The 15,005-nt window shown below is 42.9% G+C and overlaps 4 protein-coding genes and 1 pseudogene across 5 annotated transcripts in view; 1 reads left to right on the forward strand and 4 right to left on the reverse strand.

The window, feature by feature from the left end:
* Positions 1–147: 147 nt before the first annotated feature.
* On the reverse strand, positions 148–665 carry LOC306801458 (histone H3.2). The gene has a single exon (XM_079304563.1). It carries the CDS (start codon positions 655–657, stop codon positions 247–249), a length of 411 nt encoding a protein of 136 aa, XP_079160689.1. The 5' UTR covers positions 658–665; the 3' UTR covers positions 148–246.
* Positions 164–15,005, reverse strand: part of LOC306801457 (histone H3.2) — a 40,114-nt gene continuing 25,272 nt past the window's right edge. Inside the window, exon 2 of the transcript XR_013774092.1 lies at positions 164–215. The gene's annotated coding sequence lies outside the window, so the exon portion shown is untranslated. The remainder of the gene's footprint in view (positions 216–15,005) is intronic.
* On the reverse strand, positions 2,101–2,562 carry LOC306801686 (histone H4). The gene has a single exon (XM_079304947.1). The coding sequence runs from the start codon at positions 2,532–2,534 to the stop codon at positions 2,223–2,225; it is 312 nt and encodes a 103-aa protein (XP_079161073.1). The 5' UTR covers positions 2,535–2,562; the 3' UTR covers positions 2,101–2,222.
* On the reverse strand, positions 8,318–9,938 carry LOC306801828 (histone H1.03 pseudogene; annotated as a pseudogene). Its single transcript has one exon. The product of its transcript is annotated as a histone H1.03 pseudogene (transcript).
* LOC306801833 (histone H4) lies at positions 14,512–14,954 on the forward strand. Its single transcript, XM_079305243.1, has one exon. The coding sequence runs from the start codon at positions 14,566–14,568 to the stop codon at positions 14,875–14,877; it is 312 nt and encodes a 103-aa protein (XP_079161369.1). The 5' UTR covers positions 14,512–14,565; the 3' UTR covers positions 14,878–14,954.

Here is a 15,005-nt window from a genome sequence, read left to right on the forward strand (position 1 = left end):
TGTAAACCCCTCCAACCTGCCTGAGGCTCACTAATGATTCTCCCTTAACAGATTCATCTCACATTCCTCTCGTGATTTGTCTCCTTCCCCCATTTAGCGTTCACAAAGCACTTGCTATTTTACTATCTAGAAAATCACCCCAGAGAAGTTTAAAAGGAAATAGAAAGCAGCGCTGCAGCTCTTTTTGCTGTGCATGTGGTGGCTCTTAAAAGAGCCTTTGGGTTTCTGTGGCCTGAAGCAAGAAACTCAGGCGCGCTCTCCGCGGATGCGGCGGGCCAGCTGGATGTCCTTGGGCATGATGGTGACGCGCTTGGCGTGGATGGCGCACAGGTTGGTGTCCTCGAAGAGCCCCACCAGGTAGGCCTCGCTGGCCTCCTGCAGCGCCATGACGGCCGAGCTCTGGAAGCGCAGGTCGGTCTTGAAGTCCTGCGCGATCTCGCGCACCAGGCGCTGGAAGGGCAGCTTGCGGATCAGCAGCTCCGTGGACTTCTGGTAGCGCCGGATCTCGCGCAGCGCCACCGTGCCGGGCCGGTAGCGGTGCGGCTTCTTGACGCCGCCCGTGGCGGGCGCGCTCTTGCGGGCAGCCTTGGTGGCCAGCTGCTTGCGGGGCGCCTTCCCGCCCGTCGATTTACGCGCTGTTTGCTTCGTGCGTGCCATCGCACAGAACGACCGATGCCTCCAAAGGAGAGAAAGAAAGAAGTGCAACTCATCCTACAACGCCAATATTTATAGAGCTGGCGCGTCTCTGATTGGACGGCAGGAGCGCGCTGTCATTGGCTGCCGTGTGATCCCCCCGGGTCGCTGAAGCTCTGCCCGGAGCCGCTCGGCCGTGGAGCTGCGGTGCTCGGAGCGGCTCCAGGGCCCGGCCCGGGCGCTTCGTATCCCGGCGGCTTCTCCGGCGCCGCCTCCCGCAGTCTCCTGACAGATAGTGAACAGCATAGGCCTAAATTCAGCAGTTATTTTCTCTATGTTTTTCCCTGTCTTTGTTCTATTTTGGTTTGCTTTTTTGTAAATTATGGGCTGATTACAAAAGAGGGAAAAGGTTCTTCCTGCTCCGCACTTGAATAAGCGCGTTATTCCCAAAGACACAAAATACAGATGGGCTGGTACCTTGAAACAGTCACTAAAAAAAAACTCCGGTTACATAAATTTGTTGCTATGGCAAGTATTTAACAAGTTGTAGTGGTTGAAATAATGCTTTTAAGGCTACTATCTCCACGTTTTTCATATTTCAATCTCACCAAGAAATTCTTAATGAGAATTTTACGTATCAGGAGGCAACATCGTGATGATGATAATATTGAGGCCTTTTTTTTTTTTTTTTTTTTTTTTTTGTGAAGTTAGTTTGAAAGGAATATGGCACCCGTCTCTTATTTAATTCTTCCCTACTCACGAAATGTGAGAAAAATCATAAGTGCACACATATATTTTATTGATCAAACTCTTCGCAAGTGCCAAAAGATTTTTGAAGCTTTTCTATAAAGTTAAAATTGTTTTTTTCCTTTCGATCATGAAGTACCAACAAAAATATTTTTGCAGCAAGCCGCATACTGAAGCACGCTTTGTATGTGAAAATGAGAAATGTTAGCGCTAGGCTCTTTTAGATATAATTTTTAAAAAACGTACTTCTAGATACCTAATTTGCTTTTATTGCCCCCTCCCCTCCCAGCCTTTCCCTTTCGCCCGCCCAACCAGCTCCCAAAATTATTACAAGAAAACCGTGTAAAATGTATTCGTTTATTTTAAAGATAAAGGAATAATAGACAATGGGAGTGGGTGACGGAGAAATAAGTATCAGAAAAAAAAATTCATCTCTGTGCAAGTTTGATTTTTCCTTAGTAGAAAAAACCGGTAGAATTTCTTCATACATAAAATCAAAATTAGGAACGATATTAACATTTTAGTTGTTTAAATGGGTGAACATAGGAAAAACACATTTATATTAATTTTTCGAAGTGATTTTTATAAAGCTATATGGAACACACAAAAAGCCCCACCCCATATCATAGAAACGAATTCCCCGTTATCACAGAAATACCGAATTTGACAGCAGTGGAAAAGCCTTGATAGCATTACTTAATAGCTTCATTAAAGCAACTTAGTATCGTCGGTGTCTTCACAAAACCGCAGCATTGTAAAACAGCTCTTTTATAAGAAAAAGTGGGTGGCTCTTATAAGAGCCTTTGGGTCTTTGTTTCGATGGTCTGGTAGAACACAAAGCTTTAGCCGCCGAAGCCGTACAAAGTGCGACCCTGGCGCTTGAGGGCGTAGACCACGTCCATGGCCGTGACCGTCTTCCTCTTGGCGTGCTCCGTGTAGGTGACGGCGTCGCGGATCACGTTCTCCAGGAACACCTTGAGCACGCCGCGCGTCTCCTCGTAGATGAGCCCCGAGATGCGCTTGACGCCGCCGCGCCGAGCCAGGCGGCGGATGGCGGGCTTGGTGATGCCCTGGATGTTGTCGCGCAGCACCTTGCGGTGGCGCTTGGCGCCGCCCTTGCCGAGCCCCTTGCCGCCCTTGCCCCGACCAGACATGATTGCACCGCCGCTGCTGCTGCCGCTGCTGCTGTGAGCCAGCGCCGCCCGCGCTGTGTCTTTATAGGGTATGGTCGGACCTGGTTGAGGACTGCAAAAAATAGGGCGGGGCTTGCCTCTGTCTCCCGCCGTTTCTGGTTCGTTTCTTCTGCTTCAGATAGCAAGGACGGCACGTCTATTTTTTTTTCTTTTTTTTTTCTTTTGTAATTATTTATGTATTTTAAGAATTTTGATATGTCGTGATAATTTAGAAGAAAAAACTGATTGATAGAAAGTTAACCCATTCGCTTAAACTGTGCTTTGATTAGTTATTTTTAATATGTACGGCTCATATATTTCGCTTATATGGATTCTCCTGTGTGGCTTCTCTGTTTATACACTTACTGCACCTTTTAAAAAATGCATAATCTTGCAGAAAATTCTGTCCAATTATGTTTTTTAGAAATTCTACCTGTCCTCGGGTTTTTTTCACGTCTTAACTTCTCGCCTTCTCTCAATGTTATGGTGAATTTATCAGTACAGCTATGCTAACTAATATTTTATATGTTTCACTTTCTTGGTTAAGGTAAAACTATTCTTTCGGACAAATATTTTTACAGTATTCTCCAGTGCTGTGGTGGCATAGATAAGAGCATGCTAAAAATGCTCTAAAAATAGAGTTGTTTTTAAAAAGAGAGTTTTTGCATTAATTGGGTATTTACTCTTTTCAGCAGAGGAAAATATTCTGAAATTTTGCTGTTTAAATAAAGTAGTATTGATAAAAAAGCATTCAGTAGACTGTTTCTACATGAAAATTATCTGGAAGGATAAAAATGTTTCCTGTACTGAGTGTTTGCTGCCCTCTCATGGATGTTTTTTTGATTGTTTGAGAGTGGGTTTTTTTTTTTTTTTTTTCTTACTAGCTGGGCAGCTTTTTGTAATAAATGTTTTCATGAGGATACCACAAAAGTTTGAACAACAATCAGTCTGTCTTCCCTCAGACTACAGACAGAGATGTTGCAGCTTTTAGCAGACAAATCACCTTTCTCTCACTGATAAATGAAAACAATGGGATCTGTCACATGTTCATGCACCATCTTTTCAGCATGGGCCCAAAGGAATCCCAAATGGGGCAAGACAAATATCAAAACTCTGAAAAGGATATCCTAACATTTCCAACCTCTCACAAAAGCTCTGTTCCACAAGGAACTTGGTTCGATTCTTGTCTGGGCTATGGAGATATCTCTGGATTGCAGTGGGGATGCCAAGGCTCAGGTCATGGTATCATCTCTTCTAAGTCCAGTTTTCTCCTTTCAGGGAGAGAATTTCAGGGACCATGACTGGTCTGCTGTGGAAGACTGGGCTATCAGAAGAACCTGGACACTCTGTAGTCAGTTCTGCCACATCCAGGAGATTTTGGGAATAAGGTAGGTATGGCCTGCATTGGTAACTATTCACTTCGTGTCATGTTTGCAGCAAGTTTTTCACTCTGACTACACAGGCAAGTTCCCAAGGAATTACCAACAGGACAGTTTAGCACTACCTGCTGCAGAACTCCCTGAACTTACTCTGCTTTGAAAATCCAGATCTTCAGTCTGCTCAATCAGACATTTGGGACTGACTCCATCACAATTCTTCCCTAGGAGCTGTTACCACTTGCAGATGCCTGACATGAGGCTGCCACAAAATCCTGAGTAAATAACACACCTAAGCAGCTTCTGAAAAGTTGTCCAGCTCTGTAAAGCTGAGCTTTTCTTTCTGCTGTTTTTTTTTGTTTGTTTGTTTGTTTTTTGGTTTGTTTGTTTGTTTCTTTCCAGTGCAATAAAATAAAGCCCTGTAATATAAATTCTACTCCATAATGAACTGCTTCTGTCCAAGGATTTATGATATATCATTTCCTCTGTATCTTGCTGACTGCTTTGCAAAATATCAGAAAGCATTTGGAAAAGGATCTTTTAAAAAAGTGATAGATACCTTGTTTTTCAGAGCATTAGTTTTTTAACTCATGACAGAAATACACAACTAATTAAGGGGAGCAAGTTTTGAGCTGAGTTCCTGCTCTTCTTCACTCACAGCTGATTCTAAATTATGCATCAAATACCATCTGTTCTGTGAGGTCTGTTTGATAAAATTGAACTGTGATTTAAGATTCATTTAATAACTTCCATTAGAAATTCAAAGATCATACAGACTAACCTCTCTTGCATTAGGAGTACAGAAACTCAGCAGAAAATGAACACCCTTGCATTCCAGCTGAACCTCAGAGATCAGAGGGGCTGGGTACAGCTGGTCTTAATTTCTGATTCCCAGAAATTCAGCACTCTAGGCCTGGTAGTGTCAAATAAGAAGCACGAGCACAGATACACAAATTGCACAGTTTGACAACTTCAGGTCTGCAGATCTGGTTTCATTCAATAAGAACTTCTGTAATCACAGACTGGAGAACAGTGAAGTTTATTGAAGCAACAGAACAACAAATTCAGAACAGCCAGTGCTAAATGCACTATTATAGAGCTCCAACAAGAACAATAATGTTGTGTTAAACCATATATTATTCTTATTCTTATTTCTTTTTTTATTCTTAGAAGAAACTTACCAAGCATGCCTGCCCAGCTGGGAGGAGGGAAAGGAGAGCATCCTGCTGACTTTCTCCTAAGTCTTTTTGTCTTCCTCCCAAACAGGTTAAATGTCTGCCCTCCTTATGTACAGCATAATCTTATCCCACTTTGCCTCTTACATGGGGCATGATCTAGGTGGATAATTGAGTAATATTGTCATATATGTGGTAGCACATACTTTGTAAAAGTTATCAGCATATGCAGTATCTTGCAATTTAATATATAACTGATTTTATCAGACAAAAGCTACATTTTTGTCCATGTGTCCTTCAAAGTTCAGATCATAACCTTGTTCCATTAGTGTTGCTCTTCCAAGCCAAAATGTGACCATCCTGTCTCCATAGGAGCTCCCCCTTCAATCCAGTTATTCTCTCATGATATCAACAATACATCACCCTATGTGCACAGATAACAAAGGAGGTACAGTGCAGGCCATAGACAGGGAGCTACAGCCCTTGCCTTGGCCCTTGGTTGTTATCTCACACCTCTGTGCTGTAGGTAGGGACTTCTCTTACTAGATCACATTTCAATGTTTGATATTAGCCATAATCCTATTATTAATTTTTACATTTTAATTTTTCCACAGCTGCTGGCAGCTCAATCCTGAAATCATTGAACAAAAGATTCCTGCAATCACTGAGGTTTCACTGATGCCTCAGCAGTCCATGCAGGACTGATGAAAAAAAACTCATATGGGAACGGAAATGCAAAGAGTTCAACAAAACACTATGTACAAAATTAAAATCAGAATGCAATGTAACTCCAAATCTAGAAATGAATGTCAAAAAATGAGTATGGAGAGTGAATGGGCATCCCAGGAGGAGTAATACTGATGACTTCATTATGCTTTGACAACATGTTATGTAGAGGAGAGATCTCAAATTCCCACAGAAAAAAGTATCTGATAACCCTGTGTCCAGCAGTACAATGGGTCCATTGCGATCTAGATAGTAAAAAAGAAACTTGTGGAAGGAAAATTCAGCTGTGCAATCCTATTATTTCCAAGGTTTCTAGTTGAAAAGTGGTTCTGTACCCAAATTCGAGCTGGTTCAAATCTGTACTGATATGCAAGCAGCAGAGAACAGGTCTGGTATCAATTCTATTTGTGCTGCACTTTTCCAGACTCTGCACTGCCTGTCCCCAGCTTGCTGCCCAAACATTGTAGGTGCTTCACCACTGAGCTCCTTCCTTTGGAGAACCTGCATACTTAGTCTTGAAATGCACATAACCTACATTTTTCAATTTATTTAGCTCAGAATAATAGGAAGGATTTTTTTTTTTCTGCTTTATTCAGCTGTCATGGTTTAACCCCAGCCAGCAGCTAAGCATCATGCAGCTGCTCCCTCACTCACTCCCAGAGATGGGGGAGAAAATCAGAAAAGAGAAAATCTTTGTGGCTTGAGATACAGACATTCAATTGGTGAAGCCAAAGCAATGGAAACAGAGGAAAACAGGGAATTGATTCATCCTATGGGATGGCAGGTGTTCAGCCTCCTGCAGGAGAGCAGGGCTCTGTCCTGCATAATAGTGATTGGGAAGATAAAAACAATCACCACAATATTCCCTCCCTTCTTCTTCCCCCCAATTTTATCTGCTGTGCATGAAAATGTAGAATTTGGAATATCCCTTTGGTCAGTTGGGATCAGCTGTCCTGGCTGCACCCCCTCCCAGCTCCTTGTGCACTCCTGGACCCCTCATGGGTGAGGTGGTGGGAGAAGCAGAACAGCCTTGGGTCTGTGCAAGCACTGTTCAGCAATAACTAAACCATCCCTGTCTTACCAACACTGTTTCCAGAACAAATTTAAACATCTTTCCACCTGAACTAACACAAATTGCTTATATGGAAGTCTAGCTTGTAATTTTCTCTATCAAACACAAAAGATTTCTAAATAAATTACTGGAGTAGTTTCACTTGCAATATAACTCGACCTTTAATGTTTTTATGAATTAAGACCCTAAGGGAGATTTTTTTTTGTTTTTAAAAGACCTGATGAGGCCATGCAGAATAAACTCTTCCACCTGACAACCTGACTGCCATAAAAGATACAGAATTACACAAGAAATACAGGAATAACATAATCCACTAAGAGAGAAGGAAGATATGGAAAACATATTTTTGAAATTAACCTGGTTTTGTGGGAATTTGAGCAGTTCAGTAGGTCAGCAAGAAATTCAAGCCATGATAACAAAATAGTACCCCGATTTTTTCTTAGGATAAAATGGTCATAATGGACAGTATAACCACTGGAGCTTATATACAGTGCATTCAGTGTTCCTGCACACATAAAAACTTTCCTGTTGTGTGAAACAATTCTTTAAAATATTTAAGTTATCTTTTAAGTCAAAGATCAACTTTACTGGAGCTTTGTGCTCGTTTAGTAAGTAAATCCTTACCCACAGGCTGTGATCGCCGCGTACTCACAATAAGCCACTTTCGCATAGAGCAATCTCAGTAAAAAGTGTGCATTGCATCCTTTAAACAGAGACAGGAGAATTGTCAGTGACCAGAGCCATAGATTGACACGTGTGCAGAAAATACCAAGATTTTAGGGTTCGAAGTGTGCAAAAATGAAAAACGGGCAAAGAGCTGAGCGCGGCAGCGGCAATGAGCGAGATTCAGAGCACCGGAGTGGAGGAATGCACAGCTCGAAACCTCCAACTTCTCAGACCCCGAGGGTTTTCAAAAGGGGCACAAAACTGGACTGTAAGTGAAAAAACCCGAAAGCATTAGGGAGGCGGGAGAGGCGGTACAAACCCACCAGCGAGTTCGTAAGCCTCTTCTGCCAAATGAATGTGAAGGAAAAGGCGGAGCGCCTTTTTAACCCGAAATTTGCCCAAGAGCGCCAATCTTTGCGGAGCGCGGGCTTTTCGAAGCCGGCCGGGCTCTGGGGGCGGTCCGAGGCTGCCCCGCTCAGCTCTGCGCCTCCCGGCTGATCGGGGAGAAATACGGGAGCCGCAGCATCCCCACCCCACTCCCCTTTCCCAGACCCGGGTCGCCCTGAGCGGTGACTCACTACCCCGAGGGGTTCGGGTTCGCACTGGTTCCCTGAGGCGAACAGGAATATATTTGCACACACGGAGAATTTATTTGTAAATGAAATGTGCCGCACTGAGCTCCGCTGCGGTGCTGCTCGGCACCGGCGAAGAACAAGGGCGCAAAAATGTTACCGGGTGCACCTAAAAAACAGCAACGGAGCAAAGAAAGGTTGGAATTGCATACGCCTTACAGGGAGACTTAAAAAATAGTAAGTGAATTCCAGCTCTTTTTGTAAAAATTTGGGTGGCTCTTAAAAGAGCCGTTGGGTTTATCTGCAAGGCAGATAGGGTTTTTTCCGCACCACTTTATTTTTTCTTGGGCGCTGCCTTCTTTGCCTTTGCCGCTTTCGGCTTGGCCGCCTTAGGTTTGGCTGCTTTGGGCTTCACCGCCTTCGCCTTTGCCGGGCTCTTCGCTGCTGCCGCCGCTTTTTTGGGCTTGGCAGCTTTTGTGGCCTTCTTGGGGCTCTTCGCTGCCTTCTTGGCTGCGGCAGCCGCCGGCTTCTTCGCCTTCTTGGGGCTCTTTTTCGCTGTCACCGGCTTCTTGGGCTTCTTGGCGGCGCTGGCGGGCTTCTTGGCCGCCGGCTTCTTGGGCTTGGCTGCAGCAGTTTTCTTTTTGGGAGCTTTTTCCTTCGCTTCTCCCGGTTTCTTGCTCAGGCGGAAAGAGCCGGAGGCGCCGGTGCCCTTGGTCTGCACCAAAACACCCTTGCTGACGAGGCTCTTGATGCCCAGCTTGATTCGGCTATTACTTTTCTCCACATCGTAGCCGCCGGCGGCCAGCGCCTTCTTGAGCGCGGCGAGGGAGAGCCCCTTGCGCTCCTTGGAGGCGGACACGGCCTTGGTGATCAGCTCGGTGACGCTGGGCCCCGCGGGCTTGCGGGCTTTGGAGCCGCTCGCCGCCTTCTTCGGCTTCTTGGCGGCGGGAGCTTTGGCCGGGGCCGGGGCGGCGGCGGCGACATCGGGAGCAGCGACGGGAGCGGTCTCGGCCATGTCGGCGCTGCGCGATCCGGGCGAACAATGGGAGCGCGGCCCCCGCCGCCCCTTTTATAGCGGCGCCGCGCGCGCTGATTGGTGCGCGCCGCCCCGCTCCGCCGCCCGCCGCCGCGCCCGCTGTGTTTCTTCCAGGCGCAAAAAAGAGTTTTTCTTTAGGAAATTTGCCGCCGACGCGCCCCGTTTCACTCCGGGAGGGAAGGGGGGAGTCTGTCCTACAAGCTGGTGGAGTTTCCCGTAAGAAAAAGAAAAAATGAGGAAAGCACGAGCACTGAAACTCAGCGACGGGCAGCCGTAGAGACCTCGGTAGAGAGAAATCTTCGGTTTATATTTTAAATTAAAATTTAACCGTGAGCTAAATGGGTATAACTGGCACGCAATTTTGTTCTTTAGAAGGTTCTCTACAGAGCAGTGCAAAACCAGAGTGTTTTGAAAGTTCGGTCTCAGAGAAAATTGATGTTAAACGCGAGGAAGTAACACAGTTTCGCCCCATGGTCCCAGACGCTGGTGCAGAGCTGGATCCCTCGGCTGAGCCGCTTCCCTCCGAAATCTCCCCGCTCCCTGTGTCCCTTCAGCAGCCACTGCGGCTCCGCTCCGGCCGTCTGGGGAGATGTGTTTGCGTTAACAGTGTCTGTGAAAGTTGTTGTTACTTTCCTTATGCCTCGGCGTTTCAGTGTAACAAAGCAGCGACGTGTCCCTCTTAAGATTGATACTCCTGTCATTACACTGTCAATATAACCTTAACAAAGTAGCTTTTTTTTATTAAATTCGGAAATCAGGATAACTGCAGATTTTTACTGGTTTGTTTTAGTGTTAATCAGTATTTTAATTATTTGTCCTTGCCTCCTAATTATTTAAAATTGATTAGGAGGCATAATCTGAAGCGTACTGAATTTTGAAGTATACTGGGAGTTAAACCTGAAAATTCGTCTTTGAGGGTATGTTGGGTAGCTAGGTCACGCAGTGCAAAACTGATTTCTCGGTTTTAATGAATTAATGTTCATTGTAAAAGATTTATTTTTGGCAACACCATTTGATGCTTCATCACATTGCTACTTTCAGAAAAGCAGAACGTGCACCTCATCAAGAGGATTCCTGCCCCGGGAAGTGGCAGCTCGATAGTACAAACAATTGATGGATTCTCTCTCTATTTTTTTCTTTTTCTTCGTTTTCAATGCAACGTTGCTTTCTTTCAAATACCAAGCAATCAACTGAATCCCTGCAATACTATTGTGTTCTGTACTCCCCCATATCCGGGCTATCATCTGCTCCTAAAAAACGGTGAGCAGCTATATTCACAGCTGAAAGGAGGTGTGAAAGGGTGAATAAAATGTCAGTAAAATATATAGTCCCCGCTCTTTGAGAGTGTAAAAATAAACAAACATGTGACTTGAGTAATTTGAGAAATGTCATGTTCTTCTTATTAGCCATGTTTAATATCTAAACATGGGTAATATTTAATATCTAAACATGGGTATCTAAACTGCTAAAATCAGAGGAAGTACAGAATTTATCTCTATAATTTTAAATATCTTTTTTTCCTCTGCTTGAAAGTAAATGTTGAAAAAGTACAGTTTAGTGAGGCATCCCTTAGTAAAACTATGAAGCAAAAGGTGAAGGCACGTTTTGGAAGATCTGGCTGCAATAACGAGCATAACAAAACTGCATCGTGATCCTGCAGAATGTTGTATTTTTTCTTGATTAAATACAAAAATAGGAATATACATTTAATGCCCATTTAATCTGATACCTATTTCCTATGGTGGGGGAGGATTAAGACCTTATATGACACTACTGGGCATTATAAGAATGCTGAAAATTTGGTTTTTTTCTAAACTAGTTGTACTAATCCCATAGCCAAGAAGAGATTTAAAAACCTCCCAGGAGCACTAGTGGTAAAATTTGTAGCTCTCTAGTCCCCTAATATTAGTATATAAGTGGTTCATCCGTGTCACAATAGTCACATTTAGTATCAACTTTCTGTGAACATTCTGGGCTTTACAAGTAATGTAATCTTTATCAATCCTTGAAAGACTCGGGAATCCTTTTATTTCTCGCTACTTCTTTACGGGAAAAAGGAATTCTGAGATTCCTGGAAATATACACAGAACATTAATATCTTTCTTGATTTTCATTGATTGTTTATTGATTTGCTTAGAAACTGGAAAGTGTTAAGAGTTGTGATTCTACCCTCCCTAGCTCATCTTTCCTCCATGTAAGTTATCACTTAGCCTTGGAGACAATCTCTGCCCACTATGAGAGGCCAAGAAACTCAAGGTTGAAGGGTGGTATCAGCAGTGGCTGCTCACAGGAAATGAACCATTGTGAACTCCTATTCAGTGGAGACCAAAACAACGGTGGGCATTAACCTGGAGACAGGAAGGGCAGACTTGAGTGTTGATGCAAGTCAAAAATGCTTTGCCTGACTTTACTCTTCAGCTGTATTTTGCTTTTGGATATTCAAGCATAACAGCCTAGAATCATCCAAGTATTTGCATTGTAATCCAGTACGTGAATTTTAATGTCTCAGCCCCTGTAGATTAACATTTAATTTTTTGACCATTTATTAAAAAAAAAAAAAAAAACCACCAAAAAAAAACCAGAAGGAAGATTTCTTCCCAAGGCTTTGATGCTCCAAAATTTCTTCACATTTGGGTATCATCACTCCATTCACCTTCCCTATATTTTTTAAAATCAGCAAATGCCAGTAGAAACACCTACATACTTCAGTAACATAATTTTGCTTTTCTTTCAGGCAATAAACATGGTTATGAATTAGCACAGGCCTATACAGAGATACTAACCAGAATGTTTTAGAAGATTAATAGAGAGAAAGAAACCCCTAAACATTGTCAAATAAGTTCATAGTCTGCATCAAAATCCCACACATGCTGTAAAACAATTACACTTTATGTGGATTGCTTACAGAAATTGGACATCTACCTTTGCTCCTGTTCCAAAGATTCATAATAAGTAATAAAAAAATTACTGTTTTTCTGTGTTTAATGCCAGATTTCAAAGCTGATGTCTATAACGTGTTCTAGCAAAATATATATAATGAATCCCTGCTCTTTCTCCTTAACAGACTGACAGGCTGGCATTATTTTCCTCTGTGCTTACTGGCATTTACTTTCCTGAATGACTAGTAAAGTCAAAATGTTCTATAAAAAATGTTGGTTTTTTTAGTATTTTCATACTCCCCAAGCCTAAATGAACAGCATGCAAACTCTTCACCACGTGTTGTGGCTTCCACAATGGCGAGGGCCTTGGCTTGGTTCTACAGCAATCTTATTTTATTTAGCTGATAATTTCTGGGTATAGGCCAAGGCTCATGTTGAGATATGCACTTCAGAATGTTAGAAAAAAGTCTATATTTCACACATGGAAGACATATAAAGTTTATTTCTCTATATTTTTTTTTCTCATGCAATGTAACATGCCTCATTTGCAGGAGATTAAATTATTTTTAAATCACAAATTCAAATTTACATGATTCAAAATATATGGAAATTATACCACTGACTTTCAGCCTTTGTCCATTAATGCTCTTGAGAGAACAGAAATCCTCTTGCTCAGCACTCAGAAACAGAAATCAACTGAGTTTGTTTTCCTATTAAGTGGAGCATAAGGAATTTCTTCATTAGTCCTAAATCTGTTACTGGAGCTGGCAAAAAGATGTGAATTATGAGAATGGACATTTAATGCATAGTCAAGAGTACAGATCTGGAAATGAGCATGGACTGGAAAGAGCCAATTTTCCAGGTCAAATTCTCAAAGATGGTTGAAAAGTCCTGTGACCTACAGATGTTTTCTAAGAAACATGTTAGAATTCTTCCCAGAGCTGTAGGGGTAGGAGGTGAATGAGGCCTCCCAGACTACAAGCAATGAAGAAAATGAAAATAATTGACATTGTAATTTCAACAAAACACATTGTAACATTAAAACATACAGGACTTTTTTCCCTTGAAATTTCTGTTAAAAGAATTTAAAACACCACTTGTTTATTCTCAATAAAGGGACTTATGTACCTCCTTTATTTTTTATGTTCCTCTTGTCTTAATATTGCTGCATTAAAATCTCTTTACTGAGAATTTCCAAAGAGGAAGATTTCTTTTTAACCTGATGATGTAAATGCAAAGCTTCCAAGGGAACTTTCATCTAATCTTCAGCTCTTGGAATTTTAAGTAAACAACCAAAATTCAGGGGAAAGAGTGCCCCTGTTGCTTTGCAGTTTTGTGAACATTTTAACACTAGCACATTAAAAGGAGATTATCAGGTGAATTCTACAGCATACTTTTAAATAGATAAAAAAGGGGGAAGATAACCAGATTGCTATTTAATATTATATATATTATAATTTTAAAAAGTGCTACATAAAAAAGAGTGAACTTAAAACCTTGCTTTCTAAGGCTCTATGTATCTGTAAGTGTTTAGGGGCATATAAAGCCCAGAGCAGCAATTTCACAGTGATTTCTGCTGCTTCCTCTGTCTGGAATTCAGTTTGCAGCTGACATGCTCACATTACACATATTCAGTGCTGGTTCTTACTGGTGAAATATAAAAAAATCATTTTAGTGTTTGTAACATACAAATAAAAATATCTTCCACATAAAATAATATTTTACTGTGCATTTTTTGGAAATAAAAAACCAAACCAAAAACAAACAAAAACAAACAACACCAAACCCCTCCAGAAACAGAATAACCCCCCAAACAAACCACATCTATAAAAACTTGAATGGGGGAAACAAATTAAGAAAAGCTGTAGGATGTTCTCTCAGATTTTTCCTAATTAAATAACACAGTACTTGCCATGCTTAGCCTGTTGATTTCAAAACTATTAAGTTATTCATTATTTTCTAGGATGTTTGCACATATTTGCATGAAATGATGCTTAAAAATTTCCAAAGCATATCTAGGCCCCAAACCCATATCTAAAAAAGGAGACAGACTAATGAAGTGGACATACACTTTTCTGGCAATTATTTTAATTGTATGCTGTACCTGATAAAGTTTCTTTGTAGGATACTGTCATGTAGCGTCCCAAAATACAGTTAATAGCAAGAGAAGAACACGAGATTAAGAGGATTTAGTACTAAACATGAAGGGAAACAAAATCGAAGCATAAGATCTGCGCACCAGCCTGGAAAAAAATAGCACCCAAAAGAGGTAGGTTATTTATACCCCAATTAGATAGGGGAAAAAATGTATATTGTGCTAAAGGTAAAAGAAGACAGCCGCGGCTCCGGGGAGGCGCCCGCGAGCGGCACAAGGGGCGGAGGCGCAGGCGCGGCCCCCCCGCCCGCCGTGCCCGCCCCTGCTCCCAACCAGGTCCGACCATACCCTATAAAGACACAGCGCGGGCGGCGCTGGCTCACAGCAGCAGCGGCAGCAGCAGCGGCGGTGCAATCATGTCTGGTCGGGGCAAGGGCGGCAAGGGGCTCGGCAAGGGCGGCGCCAAGCGCCACCGCAAGGTGCTGCGCGACAACATCCAGGGCATCACCAAGCCGGCCATCCGCCGCCTGGCTCGGCGCGGCGGCGTCAAGCGCATCTCGGGGCTCATCTACGAGGAGACGCGCGGCGTGCTCAAGGTGTTCCTGGAGAACGTGATCCGCGACGCCGTCACCTACACGGAGCACGCCAAGAGGAAGACGGTCACGGCCATGGACGTGGTCTACGCCCTCAAGCGCCAGGGTCGCACTCTGTATGGCTTCGGCGGCTAAAGCCTTGTGTTCCTACCAAACCATCGAAACAAAGACCCAAAGGCTCTTTTAAGAGCCACCCACTTTTTCTTTCAAAAGAGCTGTATCGCTTGGCTTATTTTGTTTCTATTTAACACTTGTTCTTTAAA

The sequence above is a fragment of the Erithacus rubecula genome (genome assembly GCF_903797595.1).
Source record: "Erithacus rubecula genome assembly, chromosome: 4".
Taxonomy (NCBI): domain Eukaryota; kingdom Metazoa; phylum Chordata; class Aves; order Passeriformes; family Muscicapidae; genus Erithacus; species Erithacus rubecula.

Coding starts and splice junctions, on each gene's coding strand:
- LOC306801833 (XM_079305243.1), top strand. CDS start 14,566: ATGTCTGGTCGGGGCAAGGGCGGCAAGGGGCTCGGCAAGGGCGGCGCC.
- LOC306801458 (XM_079304563.1), bottom strand. CDS start 657: ATGGCACGCACGAAGCAAACAGCGCGTAAATCGACGGGCGGGAAGGCG.
- LOC306801686 (XM_079304947.1), bottom strand. CDS start 2,534: ATGTCTGGTCGGGGCAAGGGCGGCAAGGGGCTCGGCAAGGGCGGCGCC.